We start from the raw sequence: 26,306 nt of genomic DNA, 5'->3' as shown, positions 1-26,306 counted from the left end.
ACAAATCTAAACATATTTCCTTGACTTAACAGAAGCAATAGATGATACACACTGGTCAAAAAGATATAACTGAAAAAGAATTAACCAAAAATGAAAAGATACTAAGGAAATAAAATAACTTACATCTATCGAAGCACCACTCGTTTTAATCATTACAGGTTCTCCCAATCAGCATTTATGGTGGAAATATGAGCAATTTTTGGTCAATAGCCGTTGTTTGAGCAATAGACGCTCCACACTGCTCGACAAGATATAAAAAAAAAAGGAAAAGAATTAGCTAAAAAGCAATGTGAAGTAAACAAAAATAAAAAGCTTCTCAGGGTAAAGAATAACTTACATTTGTCGGAGCACCATTTGTTATAATCATTACATGTATATATGATCAATATATATGATGGGAATTTGAGCAATATTTAGCCAGTATTTCCCCTTTCCAAATTCTAGTAGTGGTGTGAGCAATGGGCAGCGGAAAATAGTTAGTTTAGTGAGGGAAGAGGGTATCCCTTTTACTGGAAGAAATTGGAGATTAGGGCAATCATAGATGGCCAGCTCAGAGAGGGAGGAGGGCAGTGCTGATTCAGAAAGTGATTGGAGATTAGGGCAACCATAGATGTGTAGACTTTGAAGAGAAGTGAGGTGCCAAAGATGTAGTGAGTGGAGTTCATCATGGTAACTTAAATGTAGCTCAGAAAGAGAGGAGGGAAGCCGCCCTTCTTCCAACATTGACTGAATTTGAGGTAAATAAGCAGTAGATAGATATTGAAGAGAGGTGAGGCTTTTGAGATCCTGGCTGCTTAACGTTTTCAGACTGTGTATGCTAAGAGTTGTAATAGAGGAAGGCAACTCCCAATGTTCCATCTTTTCGTCACTGCCATCATTTTGGATCACTAACTCTACGAGTCTCGGTAAAAGCCACTCCTTTCGTCCATTCAATAGTTTCGTGCAATTAATGATCACAAGTTGTTGTAAATTGAAAGGCAGTCCTCCTTCAGGAAAGGACTCTATTTCTGAACAATACCAGAGTTCCAGTTTCTTAAGAGATGGAAGGAGTTCCTGCATATGTTCTGGCAGCCACTTCAGCTTCGAACAGTCCCAAATATTCAAATACGTTATCTGGGTCCCCCCACATGGCACCAAAAGTTTTTCAAGATTCCGACAACTCACCAAAGAGAGCCTTTCAGGGGCAGTAGGAATCATAAACCTAGTAAGGTTGGGGCAACATGAAACTGTCAATTCGCGTGCTCTTGGGAGCAACTCAGGTGATATATCATCTATACAAGATATTGTCATTCTCTTCAAGGTACTGGGTAGTATGGTAAAATGTAAGGGGGTAAGAGAGTTACAACCAACAATATCTAATTCAACAATCTGCTTCATTCCCTCAAGTTGGGATGTATCCAAATTGAGTTCAGGACATTCTGAAATTCTCAATTCTTTCAGAGAACAAAGATGTTCAGGCAACTTCCCCATCAACTCCGGACAATTTTCAATTGAAAGCGTCTCAAGTTTAGGGAACTCACCACTTCCTAGTATGTGACATTGCTTCCACTCTGGCATATCTTCAAATTTAAGCTTCTCAAGAGAGTTAAAAGGCTTTTTGGAGGCTGAACTGCCATAGAATTCTTCCGTCACCTCTGTTATTCCATGCATCCCTCTAATGGAAAGGAATTTCAAACAAGGGAGTTCTCCTAGTTCTGGCAAAGAATAACAGTCCTTGCAGTAGCTAAGAGACAATTCCACCAGCTTAAGAAACGAATGATCATCTAGCCAATTTGGAAATTTTGTCCCTCTATATCCGGTGATTTCGACTTCTTTTATGTTTGTGTGCGGGCGTAGCTCATCAACTATGTCTCTTTCAGTTTGTGAATTGTCAGCAGTACTACTTTCACTCCACTCTAAAGATAATTTGTCAACATGATTCTTCTCCCTCATCTTTGCCTTCACAGCTTCCCTTCTATCAACCACATTTTGCAACTCTAGAATTGATATAGATCCATACAAGTTATGCAGTTCACCCAAATCTTCCATGCTCAATCCACCAGGACTGCCTAGAAGAAACTTGGCTCCCACTAGCACATGGAGACTTTTCAACTTGCTCAGATGTAGCGGCATCTTCAACCGATAAGTGTTGCTTATGTCAAGATGATGCAAGTTAATTAACTTCTCCATCTGCAGTGGTAGCTCCTCAAGATAAGAACAATATGACAAGAGAAGTGTCTCCAAGTTATACAATACACAAATGGAATCTGGCAACTTTTCAATCTTTGTCCAAGAAAGGTCCAAAAATCTGAGGAGCTTTAATTTGATAAACAAGTCATTTGGCAACTCCTTAATCTCATAACGTGACAATGATAATGCCCTTAAGGATGTCAGTCTTGGCAGTATGTTATGCAACACCCTCTTGCTTAGCTGATATGGGTAACGATGATTGAGATACTTCGTTCTCTTCGTATTGACTGGAAGCAATGTCCTCAGCGGCTCTGATTTGGAGAGTGGTTTCAATTTCTCAAATTCACCATCTGCTCCCATGTAATAGGACATATGCTGACTTTGTTCCAACATATGAGATCCTTCATTCTCTTCCAACCTAATACAAAGTTTTGAAGATGCAATTTGGGCTAAATCATTGACAAGGTCATGCATTATGAATTTCTCTACGTGTCTTTCAGAAGATGCTGTAACCATTTCGAATAGTGATCTTGATCTCAACTGAAGAAAGTATTGATTACCTGAACGAAACTGTTGTACAAGACCATTAGCAATCCACAAGTGAATAACTTGGTCTTTGCAGAATGGATAATCTTTGGGATATATTGCACAATAAGCAAAACATTGCTTCAAATGTGCAGGAAGATCATTGTAGCTCAACATCAACGCTGGTAATATACCATTCAAACAACTTGGAAGCTCCCAAATTTCACTTCTTAAAATGTCTATCCACTCATACACCTCTGATTTGCAGCGTAAAATACCAGAAAGTGACTTTAGAGCTAAAGGCAACCCTTTGCACTTGTCTGCAATTTTTCTTCCAACCTCTTCAAATTCTGGATGTTCCTCAGGATCCCTGTTTTCTAGTGAATGTCGTTTGAATAAATCCCAAGAGACTTCACTAGACAGAGTTCCCACGTTGATTGCTCCACTACCCATCATCAAAGCAACACTCTCCTTTCGTGTAGTTACAATGATCTTACTTCCCATATCTCCTTGTACAAAAAGATTTCTCAAGTCATCCCACTCGTTGTAGTTGTCATTCCACACATCATCAAGAACAATAAGAAACTTCTTTCCCTTTAATCTGTCCTTCAAATTGACTTGTAGCTGATTAAGATTGTCATCAAGCTTTAAGCTTTCCTTCAATTTGACTTGTAACTGATCAAGATTGTAATCAACCGTTAAGTCAATTGAGCCAATTTCTTGAAGTAATCCTTTTGTTATTCTGAAAGCATCATATGCCTCAGAAACACAAAACCAAGCTTTCAAACCAAAATGGTCCTTCACCTTCTCATCATTGTAAACGGCTTTAGCAAGTGTTGTCTTACCCACGCCGCCCATTCCAACGATAGGAACTACAGCCAGATTTTTTCCATTTGCATCTTCAGACAATAAACGGACAATCAAATCCTCTATTTCCTTGTGCCTACCAAAGATATCAGAATCATCAACCAAAGAAGTTGAAGGTGTTCTAGTTTCTTGTTTCGTCAAACCAAAATACTCCTTTAAGCCAAGGTCACCAATTTGCTCTTGCAAATCCTTCAATGTTTCAATAGTGTCTTCCAACAAGCACAGGTTAAGGTCACTTACTTGCTGGTTGCCAGTTTCTGCAAGATTTTGATGCTTACCTTCAACCTTAAGTCTCAAAGCCTCATAATTGACCTCTTCCATCATGTTTTCAGCGCCGTCCACAGCATGTCGAAGCTCATCAAGCCACTGGCTAACAGATTGATTTGATGCCTGCTTATTCTCTGCATCACTTAGCACAGCTTGAAGACCAAGCAAAGTCATTCTCAGCTTCTTTAAGAGACGAACATCATTCTTACGCTTCTGAAACATATTGAGCAGCTCACCCTGAGGTGCAAGCCTATCAAAGAGAACATTCAAAGCTGAAGAGATAAATGCACCACCAACTGCTAAGCCAACCTCCATTTCTGAAATCTGCAAAGCAAAACACAAAATGATTTTAAGAAATTTGAGAAGATGAATGTTTGTATCTTCAATTACTAACAACTTTACTTTACCTGTTGAATGCTAAAAGTAATTTGCAAACAAGAATGATCACTGATTTCTCTCTCTCTCTTTTGCTAGTAAATTTGCAAACAAGAAGTTGTAATTGGTACAACTATGTTTGCTAGTGCCTATTCATTGCTTTCTCAATTGAGTAATTGAGGGTAGTTGGGAGACGTTGTAGAAAATGGGGACCATTTAGAGACCAAAGTCTTGTATCATTTAAACATCAATACAAGGTTCAGTTGTGCTATTTTTACATTTTTTTGGCTAATTCAGCCAAATACGTGAAAGTATGCAACACACTCGCGGATAACATCTCAATATTTGAATTGCACAAAATTACTTTCCTGGGATGTTTGACAATTAATGAGTCTTGTTTTAAGGCTTGTAGTCCTTATTTGAAAACTAATTATTTGAATAAAAGTATATATAAATCCTCAATATATCCATTTGATCTCTGACTACTACGATCGTGGGAGCTGGATACCTTCTTGCATTATGTTAAGGTGGCGGAGCTTGTCTATACAGTCAAGAAGTGGACGAATTCTATCATTGAAAGATGCAACAATGGAAGGATGAACAAATGGATATATTGAGGATGATTACTTGTGAGAATGATCAAATATATCCTTACATAAATGTTGAATTGAATTTTTCACTTTTGTTAGAAGAAAAAGGGTATGTGTGAGTTATTTGTATAGCAATAGAGGTATATGTGAGCTACTTTTTTAACGAGAGTCATATAAACTTTATATCACAAAGTTAAGAAGTATGTTAGACCCTATGAGTCAGCTCAAGAGAGAAATACACCACCAACTATCATTTTTTTCTCCTTTCAAAAGTAAGACTTTTCAAACAACATGAAGACAATGATAAATTGAAGCAATTAATTACTTTCTCAATTCAATAATTGAAACAAGAGAGGAAGGGTAATTTATTAGGGATGTAGAAAGGGGGGCCTAGGTGAGGGACTCAAAATTAAAAGAGCTTAAAATGATAGATTTCTACACAGTTCATTATAGCGTTAAAAGGGACCTATCATATTAAAAGTTCTTTCTTTTATTTTTTATTTTTTATTTTTTTAAAAATCATTCTTGAAAATATTATTAATGAATTTTGAATTGAACAGAACTTTTAATTAGATTCCATGTGGTTACCTTTTAAATCAAAATAATCTCTTTTTATAATCACTCATCATGTGTGATCTTTTCTAATGAACTTACTGCATAAATGCATCGAAAGATTTTAATATGTTAATATTTGTGTATTCTACAAAGTAGAACCTCTTTGATACTTTTAGTTTGTCCATAATTTATCGAAAATTTAAGATCACAAAATTTTAAAAATACATATTTTTAATTTAAAATCATAAATTTTAAAAATCTCTTTTTATTTCTTAAAATTTGTGCTCAAATAAGCTAGAACACATAAATTGATTGAGGTTAGTACATCAATTTTGCGATCATGTGCGCATGCGCTCTATATATATATATATATTGATTGTTTGGGTTATTGTGATGTAGTGGAAAAGGACATGAGGCCAAGACAACACAAATTGTGCCAAAAGTAATTGATAAAATTTAATGGTCACCAATCAACTTACCTACCCCTCTTAATTACACATCAAAACCTAACAGATATTAAATTGAGACTTTTTTTTTAAAAAAAAAAAGAAGAAAAAAATTTAAAGCTAATTTATTTTGGATATGTTGTATTTTTTTTTTTTTGTATCAGTAGAAATTTTTTTTGGCGCATATGTACTAAATTTTACAAGAAATTTAGTAAAAATAAATTTGACCATCAAAATAATAAATCCAAATTAGCCGTTGAATCAAAGCAGCCAAAAATAAAAAAAAATACATGTGAGAAGATCAAATATATCCCTACATAAATGGTTTTTTCTAAAAAATAAATTTTAAATTGATTTTTTAAATTTTTTTTAGAGGAAAATGATATATGTGAGTCATTTATATATGTAACAATAGAAATATATGTAAGCTACTCTTTTAAGGAGAGTTATATCAACTTTAAATCACAAAGTTAAAAAGTACATCAAGCCCTTTTTCTCTAAAAAAATAATAATACATGTGCTAGTTGTATTATATAATTTATTAGGGAGTTATATCATTTTTTCTCCTTTAAAAAGTAAGACTTCTCAAACAACAAGAAGACAATGATAAATTGAAGTAAATTCATTACATTCTCAACTCAATAATTGAAGCAAGAAAGGAAGGCTAATTTATTAGGGATGTAGAAAGGGGGGCCTAGACTCAAAAATAAAGAGCTTAAAATGATAGATTTCTACCTCACATATTATAGTGTTAAAAGGGACCTACAATATTAAAAATATGCTTACTATACATTCTTGAAAAGTTCTTTTCTTTTGTTTCAAAAAAAAAAAAGAAAAAAAAGAAATCAATCTTGAAAATATTATTGCTAAATTTTAAATTTAACATAGCGGGATTGCTTGTTTAAAAGGTACTTTACATTCTGGTAAATCTTCACACTTTCTTCCTTATATTTTCTACTTACTAAATTTTGTTGGGGATAAAGATAAATGAATATAAGGCTGTAGAGAACATGTTCTCTATAGCGATAGATAATTCATTACAACGTTTATCTTGTTTTGTATAGTTGATAGTTATAAAAAAGAAAAACCCAACATCATTTTTAAAATTCTTTTCTCTTCTCATAAAATAAAATTAATAGTCCGAAGAATAAGTTAAGTTATGAGTGTCATAACAATCATATTTTGTCTGATGACATAAAAAAAAAAAAGCAATCACACTATGCGTATACTCGGGAAGTTGAGTTGAAGCGTAAACAACCACATTCTTGTCCTCATCTGATCTTCGGGGACATTAGAGCTGGATGTCTCATTTGTAGCAAGTCATGCTTCATCTCAAGGAAGGCACAGTAGACAGCTGCGCGACTTGGAAATCACAACCTCCTTACCAAAAGCAGTTAAAAAGAAATTTTAGAACTCTTCAACAATCCACGCATTGCAATTACAGGCCAACGCACACACGTCTCTCTATATAGAAAATGGAAGTTTAACTTATTTTCTAAAATTTCTGATTGTTATCCGTGATTATCATTTCTAAAATTTAGATTTTCTATGGAGCTTTAATATAAAGCTATTTATATCCTGAAAAGAAAATTAAATGTCACTAACAGCAAAGTATCCAAAACTCGGTTTTAAATGGCTGTTGCGATGAATTCTTCTACTCTTTTAATGTTCTTTGTATCTTGGATGTCATCGGAATTGAAGGCATGAAGATAGAAATGGGTTCCAGAGAATTTTGAAACCGCCTTTCGCTGTCTGATGAGAGTCCCAATGAAGGAAATCTATTTTGCTGATTTATGAGAGTGCAAACTATTACTACAAAATAAGCATCATTGTAACTAAAACATGAGTAAATCATTATTTTGTTAACCTTGAAGTCATCCCGAGCATGATATACTTTCTTGACAAGAAAAGAGGGTCTTAATAATCAAGTAAGATGAAGACTGAGATTTATCACAAAAATATATGAATTGCTATTGTGATGAATCTCCAAAGGCGATACATATACTACTGACATATATTAAGCAATCAACTTTCTAGAGAAAATTATCTCAATTCCTATGTGTACTAGATTTCTTTTACCAATGTTCGAGTGCAAATATAAAGATACGTAACCAAAAGATTTAACAAAGCAAAAGAATTAAGAAACAAGCTAACTGAAAATCAAAATATACTAAGGAAATAGAATAACTTACATCTATCTATTGAAGCACCACTCGTTTTGGTCAGTAGCTATGGTTTGGCAATAGACAAAGGAATTTGCCAAAAAGCAAAGGGAAGTAAACAAAAATAAAAAGCTTCTAAAGGAAAATAATAACATACATCTAGTAAGGTTGTGGCAATTAGATACATTCAATATGACCAACTCAGGTGATATATCATCTATAGAATGACATGCCATCAGTGTCAATTCCTCGAGAAACATGTTACAATAATCACACCAACTGACAGAATGCTAATAGGTAAGGAGGTAAAAGAGTTGCAATAGTCAATACGTAATCTCTAAATCTGCTTCATTCCCTCAAGTTGGGGTAAACAGTTCAGCATCATCAAAAAGAGGAGAATCAAAAACTTCAAACCTTTTTAAACTTTAAAGTTGGATGGGTGTCTCCAAATTGAGTTCAGGACATCTTGAAAGCTTCTCAAGTTTAGGGAACTCGCGCGACATGTACATGCCATTGCTTGCACTCCGGCATATCTTTAAATTCAAGCTCCTTTTCAACATTACACCAAAAATATGTGTTAGCTTGGGTAAGAAATTAGCTCAGTGGAATCTGAATTTGGTGATAGCAACTTAGCAAACACTTCATAAAAGCATTTTACAATTTCTCCTTTATTATAGAAGCAAGGCATGTATGACAATTAATGAGTCTTGTTTTAAGGCTTGTAGTCCTTATTTGAAAACTAATTATTTGAATAAGTATATATAAATCCTCAATATATCCATTTGATCTCCGACTATTACGATCGTTGGGAGCTGGATACCTTCTTGCATTATGTTAAGGTGGCGGAGCTTATCTATACAGGCAAGAAGTGGACGAATTCTATCATTGAAAGATGCAACAATGGAAGGATGAACAAATGGATATTTTGTGGATGAACAAATACGTGTGAGAATGATCAAATATATCCCTACATAAATGTTGAATTGAATTTTTCATTTTTGTTAGAAGAAAAAGGGTATATGTGAGTTATTTGTATAGCAATAGAGGTATATGTGAGCCACTTTTTTAACGAGAGTCATATAAACTTTATATTCCAAAGTTAAGAAGTATGTTAGACCCTATGAGTCAAAACTCAAGAGAGAAATACACTACCAACTGTTATTTTTTTCTCCTTTCAAAAGTAAGATTTTTCAAACAACATGAAGACAATGATAAATTGAAGCGAATTCATTACTTTCTCAATTCAATAATTGATGCAAGAGAAGAAGAGTAATTTATTAGGGATGTAGAAATGGGGGCCTAGGTGGGGGACTCAAATATAAAAGAGCTTAAAATGATAGATTTCTACACAGCTCATTATAGTGTCAAAAGGGATCTATCATATTAAAAATATGTTTACTTTACATTCTTGAAAATTTTCTTTCTTTTATTTTTTTTAAAAAGAAATCATTCTTGAAAATATTATTGATGAATTTTGAATTGAACAAAACTTTTAATTAGATTCCATGTGGTTACCTTCCTCAAGGACATTTGATTATTTTATATTTATTTAGATTCCATGTGGTTATCTTTTAAATCAACATAATCTCTTTTTATAATCACTCATCATATCTTTTCTATTGAACTTACTGCATAAATGCATCGAAATATTTTAATAAGTTAATATTTGTGTATTCTACAAAGTAGAACCTCTTTGATACTTTTAGTTTGTCCATAATTTATCGAAAGTTTAAGATTACAAAATTTAAAAAACACACATATTTTTAATTTAAAATCATAAATTTTACTTTTTATTTCTTAAATTTTGTGCTCAAATAAGCTAGAACACTTAAATTGATCGAAGTTAGTACATCAATTTTGCGATCACGCGCGCTCACTCTCAATATATATTGATTGTTGGGTTATTGTGATGTAGTGGAAAAGGACATGAGGCCAAGACAACACAAGTTGTGCCAAAAGTAATTGATAAAATTTAATGGTCACCAATCAACTTACCTACCCCTCTTAATTCCACATCAAAACCTAACAGAAATTAAATTGAGAATTTTTTTTTAACTCTTTTTTTAAAAAAAAATAATAAAAATTTAGAGCTAATTTTTTTCGGATATGTTGTATTTTTTTTGTATCATTAAAAATAAAATAAAATTGGGCATATGTACTAAATTTGACAAGAAATTTAGTAAAGATAAATTTAATCATCAAAATAATAAATCCAAATTAGCCGTTGAATCAAAGAAGCCAAAAATAAATACATGTGAGAAGGATCAAATATATCCCTACATAAATTTCTTTTTCAAAAAAATAATTTTAAATTGATTTTTTTTATTTTCTTTAGAGAAAAATGATATATGTGAGTCATTTATGTAATAATAGAAGTATATGTAAGCCACTCTTTTAAGAAGAGTTATACCAGCTTTAAATCACAAAGTTAGACCCTTTTCTTTAGAAAAAAAATAAATACATGTGCTAGTTGTATTATATAATTTATTTAATATTATTTTTATACATAATAAACCATCGTGTTAACGATACGGAACATCTCAAAACTCAAGAGAGAAATGCACCACCAGACAGGGGAGGAGCCACCTTATACTAAGGTGGTTCATCCGAATCTCCTTCAACAGAAAATTATATTATTTATACATGGTTAAAATAATTTTTTTATGTATATATAGTAGATGTTGAACCCCCTACGACTACTTCGTGTGTCTATTCTACAGATTTTGAATCCCTTTATTGAAAATCCTGGCTCCGCCGCTTCCACCAGGCACCTACTTTCATTTTTTTTCTCCTTTCATAAGTAAGACTTTTCAAACAACAAAAAGACAATGATAAATTGAAGCAAATTCATTACATTCTCAACTCAATAATTGAAGCAAGAAAGGACGGCTAATTTATTAGGGATGTAGAAAGGGGAGCCTAGGTGAGGGACTCAAAAGTAAAGAGCTTAAAATGATAGAATTCTACCCGGCTTATTATAGTGTTAAAAGGGACCTACAATATTAAAAATATGTTTACTTTACATTCTTGAAAAGTTCTTTCTTTTATTTATTTTAAAAAAAAACAGAAATCATTCTTGAAAATATTATTGATGAATTTTTAATTTAACATAACGGAATTCCTGGTTTAAAAGATACTTTACATTCGGGTAAATTTCACATTGATTAAAAGGGACCTACAATATTAAAAATATGTTTACTTTACATTCTTGAAAAGTTCTTTCTTTTATTTATTTTTTAAAAAAAACAGAAATCATTCTTGAAAATATTATTGATGAATTTTTAATTTAACATAACGGAATTCCTGGTTTAAAAGATACTTTACATTCGGGTAAATTTCACATTGAAAATTAGGTTCAAAGATTGAAATTTCACAAATATTTTCAGTTTCTGTATCCTAGTGAAAAATTAACATTTATTTAATTCCCTCATGGATGTTTGACGATCATGCAAAAGAAACAATAGACGAATGAAAACTGATAGGACGACAATGTTAATTTGCTTTTATTACGCTCATGATCTGTAATTGTTGTGATCTAAAATGTCAATTCATGATTTACTATGATTGGTCAAAAACATTTTATCATCTTAATAGGACGTGACAATAATTTGTTGTGATTTAGTGTGAGATTGTTTTACCCTTAACCAGAGGTCTCAGTTTGAGTCCATACCAAAATGGGCCCTGCAGAATGCGATTCGAATTTAGTCGGGGTTTCAATGCGAGCTCTAGACACTGGGTGAGAGACAAAAAAAAAGGTGTGTAGAAGGGAAAAATAAGTTAAAATAAATGGCTAATCCGACATACTCTGTTGGATCCTTCGAGCTTTTTCCCCTTTTTTGATAGATTTCTCTTTCTAAGCCTGGAGGAATTTTCACTTATTATTATAAGGGTGGAAGGTATTTGGAGCATAGATGTCTAATATTTATCCAGTGTAAAAAGAATGTCATTGTAGCATCCTAGGCAAGAGAGATGTTGATTGCTGGTATATGAAGAAGCGACCTTAGAGTTAAGTGACGCGTTTTGAAGTCGTGCGAACATAGAACCTAAAGTCTCAATAATACAAACTATTACATTCATTGTCCTGACTCTTGATGTTCAATCCAACATCCATAGACCTTATAAAAAAAAAATCCACTTCCCAAATCATTGTTGAGCTTTGCTAATGTTTCAAATCTTTTCTAAAACTTTCAGTTTTTTCTTCTGGATACTCACTGGCATATTTCTTACCGCCTTGTCACCTCCAGCCCTTCTTGTTATCGCACGGATATTATATGCTCGGGAACACCAAGACAACAACAATCACACTATGCGTATACTGGGGAAACTGAGTTGAACCGTAGACAACCAAGGTCTAGATCTTGTCCTCATCCAACCTTTGGGTACATTAGAGCTGGATGTTCCATTTGCAGCAAGTCACAGTAGACAGCTGTATGACTTGGAAATCATAACCTCCTTACTAAAAGCAATTAAAACAAAATTTTAGAACTCTTGGCCAATCCACGTCTTGCAATTACAGACAAGCACGCACGTCTCTATATATAGATAGCTATACATGAATGATTCCTCTAGACAAGTCGTTTTATTTGCCTAATAAAGTGATTACTGCAATCTAACTGAGACAACAATTGGATGTTGTATTGTTCCAGAAATCTTGAAAATGGAAGTTTACTTATTTTCTAAAACTTCTGATTATCATTTCTAAAATTTAGATCCTATAAGGAGCTTTGATATAAAGCTATTTATATCCTGAAAAGAAAATTAAACGTCACTAACAGCAAAGTATCCAAAACTTGGGTTGACATGGGTGTTGGGATGAATTCTTTTACTCTGTTAATGTTTTTGTATCTTGAGTGTCATCGGAATCAAAGGCGTGAAGATAGAAATGGGTTCCAGAGAATTTTGAAACTGCCACTTACTCTGTTTTGCTGACTGATGAGAATCCCAATGAGGGAAATCTATTTTGCATCAAACTTGAAATCAATGTGGTACAGCATAGCGTAAAATAATGGAATCAGATATTCAAAGTGTTTTCCATTTCTATAAATTTCAAGCTTGATGTAACTCTTATCAACGTCTTGACTACCGGATTAAGAAAGTGAGGTTGCATTTCTTGGACCCTTAATCTTTGTAGAAGAGACGAAAAACGAGGTTGCATTTCTTGGACCCTTTATCTTTGTAGAAGAGACAAAAATGCGGAACAACTTTCATGATGACGAATAATATTCCAGACTACAAGATTTGAGAGAGAATATAAGTTAATAGACAAGAAAAAAGAGTCTTAATAGTCAACAAAGATGAAGAGTGAGATTTGTCACAAGAATATATGAATTGATAATTTGATGAATCCTGACATATATTAAGCAATCAACTTTCTGGAGCAAATTATCTCAATTCCTACCTTTACTAGATTTCTTTTACAATGTTCCAATGCAAATATAAAGAGAAGTAACCAAAACGATTAACACACAGAAAAATAATTAACTGACATCAAAACATCTATCGGAGCACCACTCATTACAAGTTCTCCCAATCAACATTTTCGGCTAGTAGCTGTGGTTTGGGCAATAGATGCTCCACACTGCTCAACAAGATTTTAAAAGGAAAAGAATAAACAAAAAAGCCAAGTGTAGTAAACAAAAATAGAAAGCTTTTGAGGGAAAAGAATAACTTATATCTGTTGGAGAGCCATTCGTTTTATCATCATCGGGAATTCCTGATCGATCTCTATGATGGGAATTTGAGCAATATTTGGCCAGTATTCCCCTTGTCAAATTCTAGTAGTGGTTTGAGCAATGGGCAGTCATAAATATATAGTTTAGAGAGGGAAGAGGGCATCCCTTTTACTGGAAGTAATTGGAGATTAGGGCAATCCTGGGTGGTCAACTCAGAGAGGGAGGAGGGCAGTGCTGATTCGGAAAGTAATTGGAGATTAGGACAATGCTGGATGGTAAGCTGAGAGAGGGAGGAGGGTAGTGCTGATTCGGAAAATGATTGGAGATTAGGGCAATGCTGGATGGTCAGCTTATAGAGGGAGGAGGGCAGTGCTGATTGGGAAAGTGATTGGAGATTAGGGAAATTCCTAATGTGTAGACTTTGAAGTGAAGTGAGGTGCGAAAAGGAGGAAAACCGGCCTTGTTCCAGCATTGACTGAATTTGATGTAAATTACCCTCAATACATAGATATTGAAGAGAGGTGAGGCTTTTGAGAACTTGGGGTCTTAATGTTATCAGATTGCCTATGGTAAGCTGTCGAATAGAGCAAGGCAACTCCCAATGTTCAATATCCTTGTCACTGCTATCATGTTCGATCACTAAATCTCTGAGACAGGGATGTCTCAGTAAACGCCACTCCTTTCGGCTGTTGACTAGTTTCTTGCAATGAAGGATCTCAAGTTTTTGTAAATTGAAGGGCAATCCTCCTTCAGGAAATGACTCTATTTCTGGACAATTTTCCAGAATTAGTTCTTTAAGAGATGGAAGGAGTTCCTGCATCTGTTCTGGCAGCCACTTCAGCTTCGAACAGTCGTCAATATGCAAATACGTTATCGCAGATGGAAATGCCACTGAAAGTTTCTCAAGATTTTCACAACTCCAAATAGAGAGAGCTTCAGTGGCAGTAGGAATTAAAAACCTTGTAAGGTAGGGGAAACTTATTGCCCACAAAGTGCGTGCTCTTGGGAGCAACTCAGGTGATATAGAATCACATTCTTCCAATGTCAAATCCTCAAGAAATATGTTGCAATAACTCATCTCACCAACTGGTGACTCCAATTTCAGTTCCCGGCAATGATATATCCATATTGTCTTCAAGGTGCTTGGCAGTATGGTAAAAGGTAAGGAGGTAAGAGAGTTGCAATCACCAACAGATAAATCAACAATCTGCTTCATTCCCTCAAGTTGGGATGTAAACAGTCCAGCCTCATAAAAAAGAAGAGAATCAAAAACACCAAATATTTGTAAACTTGAAAGTTGGATAGGTGTTTCCAAATTGAGTTCAGGACATCTTGAAATACTCAATTCTGTAAGAGAACAAAGATTTTCAGGCAACTTTCCCATCAACTTCGGACAATTTTCAATTGAAAGCTTCTCAAGTGTAGGAAACTCTCCATTTCCTAGTACGTTCCATTGCTTCCACTCCGGCATCCCTTCAAATTCAAGCTTCTCAAGAGAATTAAAAGGCTTTTTGGAGGATGAACTACCATAGAATTCTTCCGTCACCTCTGTTATTCGATGCATCCCTCTAATCGAAAGGAATTTCAAAGAAGGAAGCTGTCCTAGTGCTGGCAAGGAATCACAGTCCTTGCAGTTGCTAAGAGACAATTGTACTAGCTTAAGAAACAAAGGATCAGCTAGCCAATTTGGAAATTTTGTTCCTCTATATCCAATGATTTGGAGTTGTTTTATGTTTGTGTGAGGGTGTAGCTCATCAAGTATGTCTCTTTCAGTTTGTGAATTGTCCGCAACACTGTCGCTCCACGCCAATAATAACTTCTCAGCATGAACCTTCTCCCTCATCTTTGCCTTCACAGCTTCCCTTCTATCAACCACATTTTGCAGCTCTAAAACTGATAAAGATCCATACAAATTCTGTACTTCACCCAAATCTTCCATTCTCAAACCACCGCGACCACCTAGAAGTAACTTGGCTCCCGCTAGCACTTGGAGGTTTTTCAACTTGCTCAGATAAAGCAGCATCTTCAAGCGAGAAGTGTTGCTTATGTCAAGATGACGTAAGTTGATCAGCCTTTCCATCTGAAGCGGTAACTCCTCAAGACAATAACAAGATGACAAGAGAAGTGTCTCCAAGTTATACAATGCACAAATGGAATCTGGCAACCTTTTAATCGCTGTTTGAGAAAGGTCCAAAAATCTCAGGAGCTTTAATTTGATAAACAAGTCATTTGGCAACTCAACAATCTCATAGTGTGACATTGATAATGCCCTTAAGGATGTTAGTCTTGGTAAAATGTTATGCATCACCCTATTGCTTAGCCTATTTCGGTGATAGTTAGTGATTGGAAGCAATGTCCTCAACTGCTCCAATTTGTAGAGGGGTTTCAACTTTTCAAAGTCACCATAGCCCATTAAATAGGACATGTGCCGACTTTGCTCCAACATATGAGATCCTTTGTTCTCTTCCAACCTAATACAAAGTTTTGAAGATGCAATTTGGGCCAAATCATTAACCAGGTCATGCATTAAGAATCCATCCGGTTTCCCTTTAGACTTTGGGACCCTTTCGAACAATGATCTTGATATCAACTCGAGAAAGTATTGGTTACCGGAATGCAACTTCGGTAAAATACCATTAGCTATCCACAAGTGAATAACTTGGTCTTTACAAAATTGATAATCTTTGGGATATATTGCACAAAAAGCAAAACATCGCTTCAAATCTGGAGGAAGATCATTGTAGCTCAACATCAACGCTGGTAATATACCATTAAAACAACTTGGCAGCTCCCATACTTCACTTCTTAAAATGTTTCTCCACTCATCCACCTCTGATTTGCAGCGTAAAATACCAGCAAGTGCCTTTAGAGCTAAAGGCAACCCTCCGCACTTGTCTGCAATTTTTTTTCCAACCTCTTCCAATTCTGGATGTTCCTTAGGATCCCTATTTTCTAATGAATGTCGTTTGAATAAATCCCAAGAGACTTCACTAGATAGAGTTCCCACGTTGATTGCTCTGCTACCCATCATCAAAGCAACACTCTCCTTACGTGTAGTTACAATGATCTTACTTCCCATATGTCCTTGTACAAAAAGATTTCTCAAGTCATCCCACTCATGATAGTTATCATTCCACACATCATCAAGGACAACAAGAAACTTCTTTCCGTTCAGGCTTCCCTTCAATTTGACCTGTAGCTGATTAAGATTGTCGTCATCCTTTAAGTCAAATGAGCCAACTTCTTGAAGTAACCCTTTTGTTATTCTGAAAGCATCATATGCCTCAGAAACACAAAACCAAGCTTTCAAACCAAAATGGTGCTTCACCTTCTCATCATTGTAAACCGCTTTAGCAAGTGTTGTCTTACCCACACCGCCCATTCCAACAATAGGAACTACAGTCAGTTTTTTTCCATTTGCATCTTCAGACATTAAACGGTCAATCAAATCCTCTATTTCGCTCTGCCTACCAAAGATATCGGAATCATCAACCAAAGAAGTTGAAGGTGTTCTAGTTTCTTGTTTAATCGAACCAAAATACTCCTTTAAGCCAAGGCGACCAATTTGTTTTTCCAACACCTCCAATGTTTCAATGGTTTCTTCCAACTTGTCCTTTATGTTAAAAAATAAATCATCACTTACTTGTTGGTTGCTAGTTTCTGCAAGATTTTGATGTTGACCTTCAACCTTAAGCCTCAAAGCTTCATAATTGACTTGTTCTATTAAGTTTTCAGCAGAGTCAACAGCATGTCGAAACTCATTAAGCCACTGGCTCACAAATTGATTTGATGCCTGCTTATTCTCTGCATCACTTAGCACAGCTTGAAGACCAAGCAAAGTCATTCTCAGCTTCTTTAAGATCCGAACATCATTCTTACGCTTCTGAAACATCTTGAGCAGCTCACCCTGAGGTGCTAGCCTATCAAAGAGAACATTCAAAGCTGAAGAGAGAAATGCACCACCAACTGCTAAGCCAACCTCCATTTCTGAAATCTGAAAATCAAAACAAGAATGATTTTGAGAAGATAAAATATTTCTATCTGTTGAATGCTAAAGAGTAATTTGCAAACAAGAATGATCACTGATTTCTCTTTCTCTCTCTTTTGCTACTAATGGTCTTACTTGTAATTCTCTTTTCCATGATTATGATTTTTCACCTAACAATAATGAAAAATGAATCAAAACTCCTTTTATCTCCTTTCCATGAGTATGACTTTTCACCTAATAATAATGAAAAACATGGTTAATGTCTCCCTAACTTTCATGGTTAGTGTCATGTTTATGACTAGCCTTTTGTATGTTATACTATAAATAGAGACATTAGAGTTCATAGTGGATACACTTGATGATTTGAAGAACACTTGAATACTTGAAAGAATAAGAAAAACTCTCATCTCTTGTCTCTCTATTTCTATTGTTTTCATCATCTATATTTCTTGGCTTATTTTTCTTTAGTTTTATTTCTTGGCTTATTCATCATCTATATTTCTTCGCTTAGTCATCATCTATTTTATTTGAATATTAATGGGGTTACTATGATCTTATATATATGACCTATATATTTCTATTGTTTTCATCATCTATATTTCTTGGCTTATTTTTCTTTAGTACTTTAACTACATGGGCATTTAAATACCCATCTTAACAACTTCGAAGTGAATTCAAAACCAACGTTAGATTATAATACCATTCTCACTTGCCACATCATATCCATGTAAGTGACACAACATAGCCATGTCAGTAGGGGTTTGCAAAAATCAAACTGACCGATAAATCAAACCGAAAAAGTGTTATTGGTTTATTATGCTTGAGTTATTGGGTTAACTATTTTTAATGGTTTTATAAAAAAGATATCAGGTTATCGATTCGGTATTGGTATTTAATATTGGGTTAACCGATAACCCATTAAGACTATAGTAATTTTAGTACTTTTAGCCGTACATAAATCATATATATATATATATTTATAAGAGAACCCTAGATCCGCCTACATGGCACCACCACAAACCAAGATTCCCTTTTAATTTATTTTATTTCCAAAACTAGCCTTCCCCTTTCATGAAAAGTTGTGACTTTTATGAAAACGTGTGACTTTTATGAAGAGTTGCGACTTTTATGAAAGTTGCGACTTTTATGAAAAGTTGTCACTTTTATGAAAGGTTGTGATCTTTCCGATAAGACACAATAAGCATTTGTTCACACTACCTTTTGTTGTCTATAATAGAGAAATTTCTTCTCATTTTAAACAACGAAAAGTTTGAACTTCTTCTTTTTCTTCTGGACAATTAAATACTTGTGTACTTTGCTCCTGTTCAGTGACTCACTGACACCATTTTTTTTGTATCAATACACTGGTGAATATAATCGTTCTTTTCTGAGAGGATCTATTCCTTTAAATCTCGGTACTAGGGGAAATAATTTCCTTAAGGGGATGATGTTCATTCGGTGGGATCAATTTTTCCATTCTGTTTCATTCTATTGTTACAGATCCTGATATGTTTTTACAGTCATTAATTTATGTTTATATTATTAATTGTTATTTTTAAGTGCATGCTTTAAATTTTGTTGTTTATGTTTCTACAATATTATTGTTATAAGTATTTGTTAGTACATATTAAATAACAAACGTTAATTGAGTATTCACGCAAGTTTTCTCTACTGGAATTGTTGAAGGTATAATAAAAAAACCCTTACAAATCTCTAATTTGTTCATTAACAACGTCATTTCTTCACATACAAGGATGAGATTTTGTGTTCTTTAGAAAATCCTCTGAGAGTTAATAACTTTGCATGCCCATATTTTTTGTTTTTATATTGTTGTTATCTATTTTTAGTAAATTTTATCACTGGATATTATGAGTACTTTAAGGATTGAAAGTTGATTGAAGTGTTAGTCAATTTTCTGAGGTATGTTATTTTAAAACATGAGAACTTTTCTGGTTAGAATGATTTGTTATCATCATTGAATATCTCATAGTTTACTCCCTTTAATGTATGTTTTTTCTTGCGGTTTTGTTGTCTCCTTAAAATTGTATTAATTATTTTTCGTTTGGTATGTATATGATCCCACTTGGACAAAGCTTTCGTCCTTTTAATGTTTTTTCTTTTTCCTTCTCATTCAGCTCTACTAAATATTTTTGGTGTAAGTTAAGACTATTTTCATCAAGCTTAATTTGAAGATTATGAAACAAAATTGCTCTAAATAAAAGTAATATCTTAAGCTACAAAAGATATGTCTATTAACATAGATTTGTTGTCCTTTATGTCCCAAGTCATTGCTGAGCATTTGAGTTATCTAGGTTAGACTCATTTTTAATTTTTTAATGTTCGAGAATATTTCTTAATTTAACATGAGTCTAGAATCCAATATTTTTATCTACTTGTACTTTCATAATGCAACAATTATACATACGTATTTCTGAAAAAGTCGTAAAGTTGCATTGATGAAGCATCTAGAAGGGTCTTCAGAGCAACAGTTAATGAAGAATGGATTTCTAAATGGGTCAACAATATTATTTTGCTGTTGTTTCAAATTTAATTTTTTTTCCTTCTATAAATTTTGTTAGAGTAACAAAGTAACAATAACGAAAAGTGGTCAACGTTTGACCTCATACAAGTAGATTGTCTCTAAAAAAATTATTTATGTTGTTGTGGTGTACATTTTTAACGGTCTTAACTTATTTATAACTAATATTGATTATCAATTTTTTTTATATAATTTGTTTTTAATAAGGAGTTATTCTAACCATAAAATTATCAGTTCTATATTTTTCATGTACAAAAAATAGAAAAAAATATGTTTAATCGTTACATAAAAACATCACTCAGTTTTAACAAGACAATTATATCATCAAACATATATTATGATAAATTATGTAAAAGATTAAAATGATTCAAGATATTTTTAATCATTCATTATATATTTAAAATTATTGAGATATGTGATAATGTCAAATCATTTAATTTCTGTTGAAATATTCTTAAAACCTACTAAAATTTACTTCTTTTTTTTTCTTATAACAGTCGATTATTGGAAAGGTTGTTCAAAAGCTAAGAAAGATTATTTATGCCCGCGCGAAGCGTGGATAAATTACCTAGTATAAATATTAATCTCAATATCTTACTAGTTATGTCTTAGTCATTTAGCTTTCAATTCACACTTCACTGTGAGTTTTTGAGTTCTCAACTTCACATTATGCAAACAATCAAAACCTAAAGTAAGAAATATATTCCTCTTAATTTCTCTTTGTGTTACACCGGTATAGTTGTTTTCATGTTTGTTATTATTGTTTCTAGTTTATGAGCATTTGTAAAGTTATATTATTCTTGTCGCGTCAAATTTATTAGAGAAGTCACATATTTATTTATAAGTATTTTTTGTTGGTTAAACCGAGAACCAAATTGTTAAGGACCAAAATCGCACACTTCACTGTGAGTTTTTGAGTTCTCAACTTCACATTATAAAACAGACAAAACTTAAAGTAAGAAATATATTCCTCTTAATTTCTCTTTGTGTTACACCTATATAGTTCTTTTCATGTTTGTTATTATTGTTTCTAGTTTATGAGCATTTGTAAAGTTACTGTATTCTTGTCGCGTCAAATTTATTAGAGAAGTCACATATTTATTTATAAGTATTTGAAAAAAAAGAAAAAAAATATATTTATAAGTATTTTTTGTTGGTTAAACCGAAAACCAAATTGTTAAGGACCAAAATCGCTAAACCAAAAATCGATAAAAAATATCTTACTGGTTTAGCATATTTAAAAATTGAAAACCGAACCAATAATACATAAAATCGAACTGAACCGACCGATGCACACCCCTACATGTTAGCACCACGTCATTAATTAATTTTTTTATGGAAAAATGCATAAGTACCCCCCCAGCCTATGCCCCAAATTCCTGAGACACACCTAACCTTTACTAAGGTCCTATTACCCCCCCCCCCTCCCCCACCGAACTTATTTTATATATAATTTTCTACCCCTTTCCGATCTACGTGGCATTATCCTTGAAAAAATTGTCAACACACGCTGGGCCCACAAGATAGTGCCACGTAGTCTGAAAAGGGGTAGAAAATTATATATAAAATAAGTTCGGGGGGTAATAGGACCTTAGTAAAGATTAGGTGTGTCTCAGGAATTTTGGGCATAGGCTTGGGGGTACTTGTGCATTTTTCCTTTTTTTATTAATTATTTTCACAATTTTTTCTTTCACACTTCTTAAAATTAATTTACACTAATTACTTAATTAAAAATACATTTTCTAAAATTAAAATTTAAAATGTGGACCCATTTTTATTGCCCCCTCCCCCCAACCACCCCCCTCACTTCTTCTTCCTTCTTTTTCACCATTTCTAGCTTTTTATTGTTTATCTTTTTTCTAAGAATTGTTTGTGTGTTATTCTTATTTCGGAAAAGGGTCCAAAATATCATTTAACTATGTGGAATTGAACAAAAAAAAATGCTTCAAGTTAATAGTTGGTCCAAAAGTCCTTTTCCTTATAAATATATTAGTATATATTTTTTTTCTTTTTAACCATATTTTAATCCTAATAAGATAGTACTATTAAAGAATCCAATTTTTGTCTCTTTTCTTTTAAAATCACATTATTAACTAATAAATAAGTAGGTAATGATTTTTTTTCTACTCCCATTTTAACCGTTAAAATAGAATAACTTCATGTACCCTTTTAACTGATAATATAGGTCATATATATAAGATCATAGTAACCTTATCATTAATTTTTATTTAGATAATGATAAAAAAAAATCTAATAAAGTAGAAGATATTTTTATATCTTAATCATTTCCAAATTGAAGTAGGATAAACATTTTCTAATTAAAAAATCATCATCATTAGAAAAATAATGTGTTTATAAAAAAAATTATTTCGAAAAAGGATATTTTGACATATTAAGTCACATTAGTGACATTTTTTAACCAAACTATTGACGGCAAAAACATTTTTAGACCAAACTATTAACTGATAACTAACTCCATGTATCTTTTTAATTGATCCTATAGGTCATATATATAAGATCATAGTAACCCCATTAATATTCAAATAAAATAGAAAATACTTTTATATATATCTTAACCTTTTCTAAATTGAAGTAGGATAAACATTCTCTAATTATATAAATTATCATCATTAGGAAAATAATTTGTTCTTTTTTAAAAAGAAGTAATATATTTATTTCAAAAAGGCATTTTTGACCCATTAAGTAACATTACGGTTACTTTTTGACCAAATGTTAACAGTAAGGGTATTTTTAGATCATATTATTAATTGTTGACATTTTTGTTCAATTTCACATAGTTAATGGATATTTTTGATTTTCTATTTCTGTTCCTATTTTAAAAAAGGAAAAAAGGAGTTAAGAACCTATAGTTTGGCGGGGACCATATACCACCAAATTCACATATATTTCTATTGGAAATGAAACTTTCACCGGCTGAGCTAAAAATCTATCGTTGATCAAGAATTTTTTTGAAATTAAAACTCGCTAATAGTCGGGGCCAGATAATTCATTGTTCAGATGCTTTAAGATAGAGGTGTCAAATGAGCGGATTGAATTGAATTAGGGCAAGTAAAATTGGAATGATCAATTAATAAATGAGCGGGTTAATAGCTATTTGGACCGAATGAATTGAATTGAAATCATAAATATTATATTACTATAAGTGGGAAGAGCTTAACCCCAAAGTTGATTACCGTTTTGACCCTACAATATTACTTAATTATTAATATATTAAAAAAAGTTACTGATAATCTCAGCTCAAATTTAATTCTCCAGAAACGTATAGTTTCTGTTCAACGTCCCTCGATCAGTGTAGCAGCCTTTTTCCAACGCTCAGCGTCCCTCGATCAGTGTAGCAGCCTTTTTCCGACGCTCAAGTTCCATTGCTTTGATTATCAGCTGATCCAAAACCTTTTCAGATTCTTCACTCATATATATAAATGTCTCCAACAACATCTCATTGTCCATTAATTTGTTTCCCTTTTCTGTGCCTCATTCAAATACATCAGGTAATTTTTTTTTCTCCTCTTTATGTATCAAGAGTTTTCCTATTTACTGGGTATGCCCTTATCTAGCTTATTTTGTTTCGTTCTCTTTATCATGTCTCTTCTTGATATGTTATTCTGTGATATTGTTATTTAAGCCTAGAAGCTATAGCTAGAGGCAAACTGCATTTATGGTTTTATGAACTCTCCTTGGTGCTTGAAACCTTTGTGTCTTGCTTCTCTTCTTGACTACCCTCAATGGCCTTTTCGATTAGGGGCTGAGCAGAGGCATCATGCTCCTTTTTCAACTCATTTTCAAACTCCTTTGCAGCCTGTATTATGAGATATGTTAGGAATTATGAAATGCATCACCTTAACAACATCACCTACTATAGCCTTCAAGAAATTAAGTTGAACCAAAAGTATGATGACGAAAACTGTCTTGAATTATTTTGAATAAGCACACAAGTGGTAATTTACTTATGTAAAGTCAATACAGATATCTTCCTATTTCAATGTACTGGCTGGCTTGTGAGCATTTACCAGTTTTCCCATTGTTTTAAGAAATTGAATGTGGTTTTTATTTGTTGGCTTTAATGTACCCACATCGAATGGGAGTGATATATCTGTTTACTCGAGCAAATTCTTCACTAATACATCAAATGGGAGTGATATATCTTTATTGGATAGTTACACATACCTGTATCAGATATTGCCTAGAGGAGTATATGTGATACAGAGTGTAGTAGGGACTTGAGAACAGGGAGAGGCAACTCTCACCTATGAATAGGAACCTTTTTTTCCGATAAAGACCTGTGGATAGGAATAATACACATCAAATTATTTTCATAAACTTTCACTATTATATGTTTTTATTTAACAACTCAAGTGTTTACAAATATTTATTTATTAGTATGGGATATACGTACGTGCATCAATTTCAGCTCAATTATCCAACAATAAATAAACAAAGAAACAAGTGAATACACCCTATCAGTTCCTTGTCTAGATGAAGGAAGTGATATTGTTATTTCTGTTATGTCACGTAAATTTGTTTTCTTCTTTATCAATAGCCACTAATTTTGCTTAAGTAGATAAGCTAACAAGCCGAAGATGCAGTCACATTAGGATAAATTCACATCACACCTCTTGCGGTGCGGACATCCATATCTGAAGCCAAATGTATAAAATGGATCATATGGAAACACATCATCTCTTTTTCCCTTACGGATAAGCTTTACACTGCTTCTGCAGAGTTGGATATATATAGCTACCTGGTAAACAATTTAAGATTCTGTAGGCTTTAGAAATTTCTAAGGAAAACTAAAATAAATTACAAAAAAGATAGATATATATAGCATTTGCATTGTAAATCAAGGACAAGTATATTTTTCGCATTTATGAAATTCCTATGTATCCAATAACCTACAGGAATTAAATCAACAATCAGTAACCAATTCTTCCAACTGTTGTTCCCGTTATAATGTGGAATAAGTAACCAACTATTGTTGACAAAAACAAAGTTGAGCTTCATATTGATGAGAATGCCATCAGCATATACCAAGACTAGGTGGATGTTTTCCACTTTAAGACTTTCTTTGTACTGCACCTCATAGCTCTTAAGTAGTTCTCTTTGGATATTTGTTGGGTATATGTCCATTTAATTTAAGGCTTTTAAAATTGAAATTTTGTTTGATTTATCAAATAATTTATCTTGCAAGTTCAAGAGGCATAAGTTGTTTAGGTGATGAATTAATTGAAGAGAAAATTATAAATATTTATAGCCGGTGAGTTCCTCCATCTTTTCTCTATATCACTGATTTTCTTGTCACTATCTTCCTTACTTTGCGGAATAAATATTTGTAATAGAAATTTATAAATGCAGAGGAACAAGTTAATTTTTACTCTCGCGTAATATTTTCATCACCCTGTTATATTTTTGTTTTTCCTTTATTTGTATATTGCCCTTTTATATGCATTTATTTATTGCACCATATGATTTTTGGTTTATATTGTTTTCTTTTTTCTACCATAATGTTAATATCTCACAAATGATTGTATTGTATTTCATAATTCAATTATATGTATATAGCTTGACAAAAATTTCTTTTGTCAAAATTTACAAATGACAGAATTAATAACTTTGAATGAGCCAAAGAAGACGAAGGGTACATATACATGTAATTACTATTTATATATGTCAATTAAATATTTAATGTCACGCCCCGAGCCTACACCCTGGGCGGGACCGGCACTCGGAGACCATTGCTGGCCCCAAGCGAACCCTTGGCCTGGCTTTCTTAACTCAGCGGAAACCTAACTCAACAGAATAACTCAAAGCAATGCAATGTTTCAAAACAACTTAACTTATAAAATATGGCCCTAAGGCAACCCGAATCTCAAAATAGGATATTTACATAAATACATAGTTAAGAGACTCAAAACTAGCTGACTGACTGTCTGTCTATGAAGCCTCTAAAAATACTAAGATGGATGTTGGGACAGACCCCGCAACATCCTAATAAAAATCAAAACTAAGAACACTCAATAATTGAGCCCTCCGAAATGCAAGGAGGCTCACCACTGACTCTGGAGTGCTCCGCTGGATCAACGACGTGCAGGCTGCTGATCTGGGATACCTGAATCTGCATCATGAAACGATGCAG

The 26,306-nt window shown here is 33.3% G+C and overlaps 2 protein-coding genes across 3 annotated transcripts in view; both read right to left on the bottom strand.

Moving 5' to 3' along the window:
• Nucleotides 1-366: 366 nt before the first annotated feature.
• Nucleotides 367-26,306, bottom strand: part of LOC125837891 (putative disease resistance RPP13-like protein 1) — a 46,793-nt gene continuing 20,853 nt past the window's right edge. The window contains exons 1-2 of one of the 2 annotated variants that reach the window (XM_049516963.1): nucleotides 4,236-4,298; nucleotides 367-4,152 (exon numbers count right to left, since the gene is read on the bottom strand). In XM_049516963.1, coding sequence (XP_049372920.1) covers nucleotides 367-4,143 — 3,777 coding nt within the window. In that variant the 5' untranslated portion in view covers nucleotides 4,144-4,152; nucleotides 4,236-4,298. Of the gene's footprint in view, nucleotides 4,153-4,235; nucleotides 4,299-26,306 lie in introns of those variants that run through there. The other variant, XM_049516964.1, reaches the window with a different exon arrangement.
• LOC125837889 (putative disease resistance RPP13-like protein 1) overlaps nucleotides 13,666-26,306 on the bottom strand; it is a 46,197-nt gene continuing 33,556 nt past the window's right edge. The window contains exon 2 of the mRNA XM_049516962.1: nucleotides 13,666-17,622. Within this exon, the coding sequence (XP_049372919.1) occupies nucleotides 13,681-17,613 (3,933 nt within the window). The 5' untranslated portion in view covers nucleotides 17,614-17,622 and the 3' untranslated portion in view covers nucleotides 13,666-13,680. The remainder of the gene's footprint in view (nucleotides 17,623-26,306) is intronic.

The sequence above is a fragment of the Solanum verrucosum genome, unplaced genomic scaffold (genome assembly GCF_900185275.1).
Source record: "Solanum verrucosum unplaced genomic scaffold, falcon-dt-bn FXZP01000262.1, whole genome shotgun sequence".
In the NCBI taxonomy this organism is placed as follows: Eukaryota; Viridiplantae; Streptophyta; class Magnoliopsida; order Solanales; family Solanaceae; genus Solanum; species Solanum verrucosum.
Note: the sequence above shows the minus strand (reverse complement) of the source record. Positions and strands in the feature narration are given on the sequence as shown.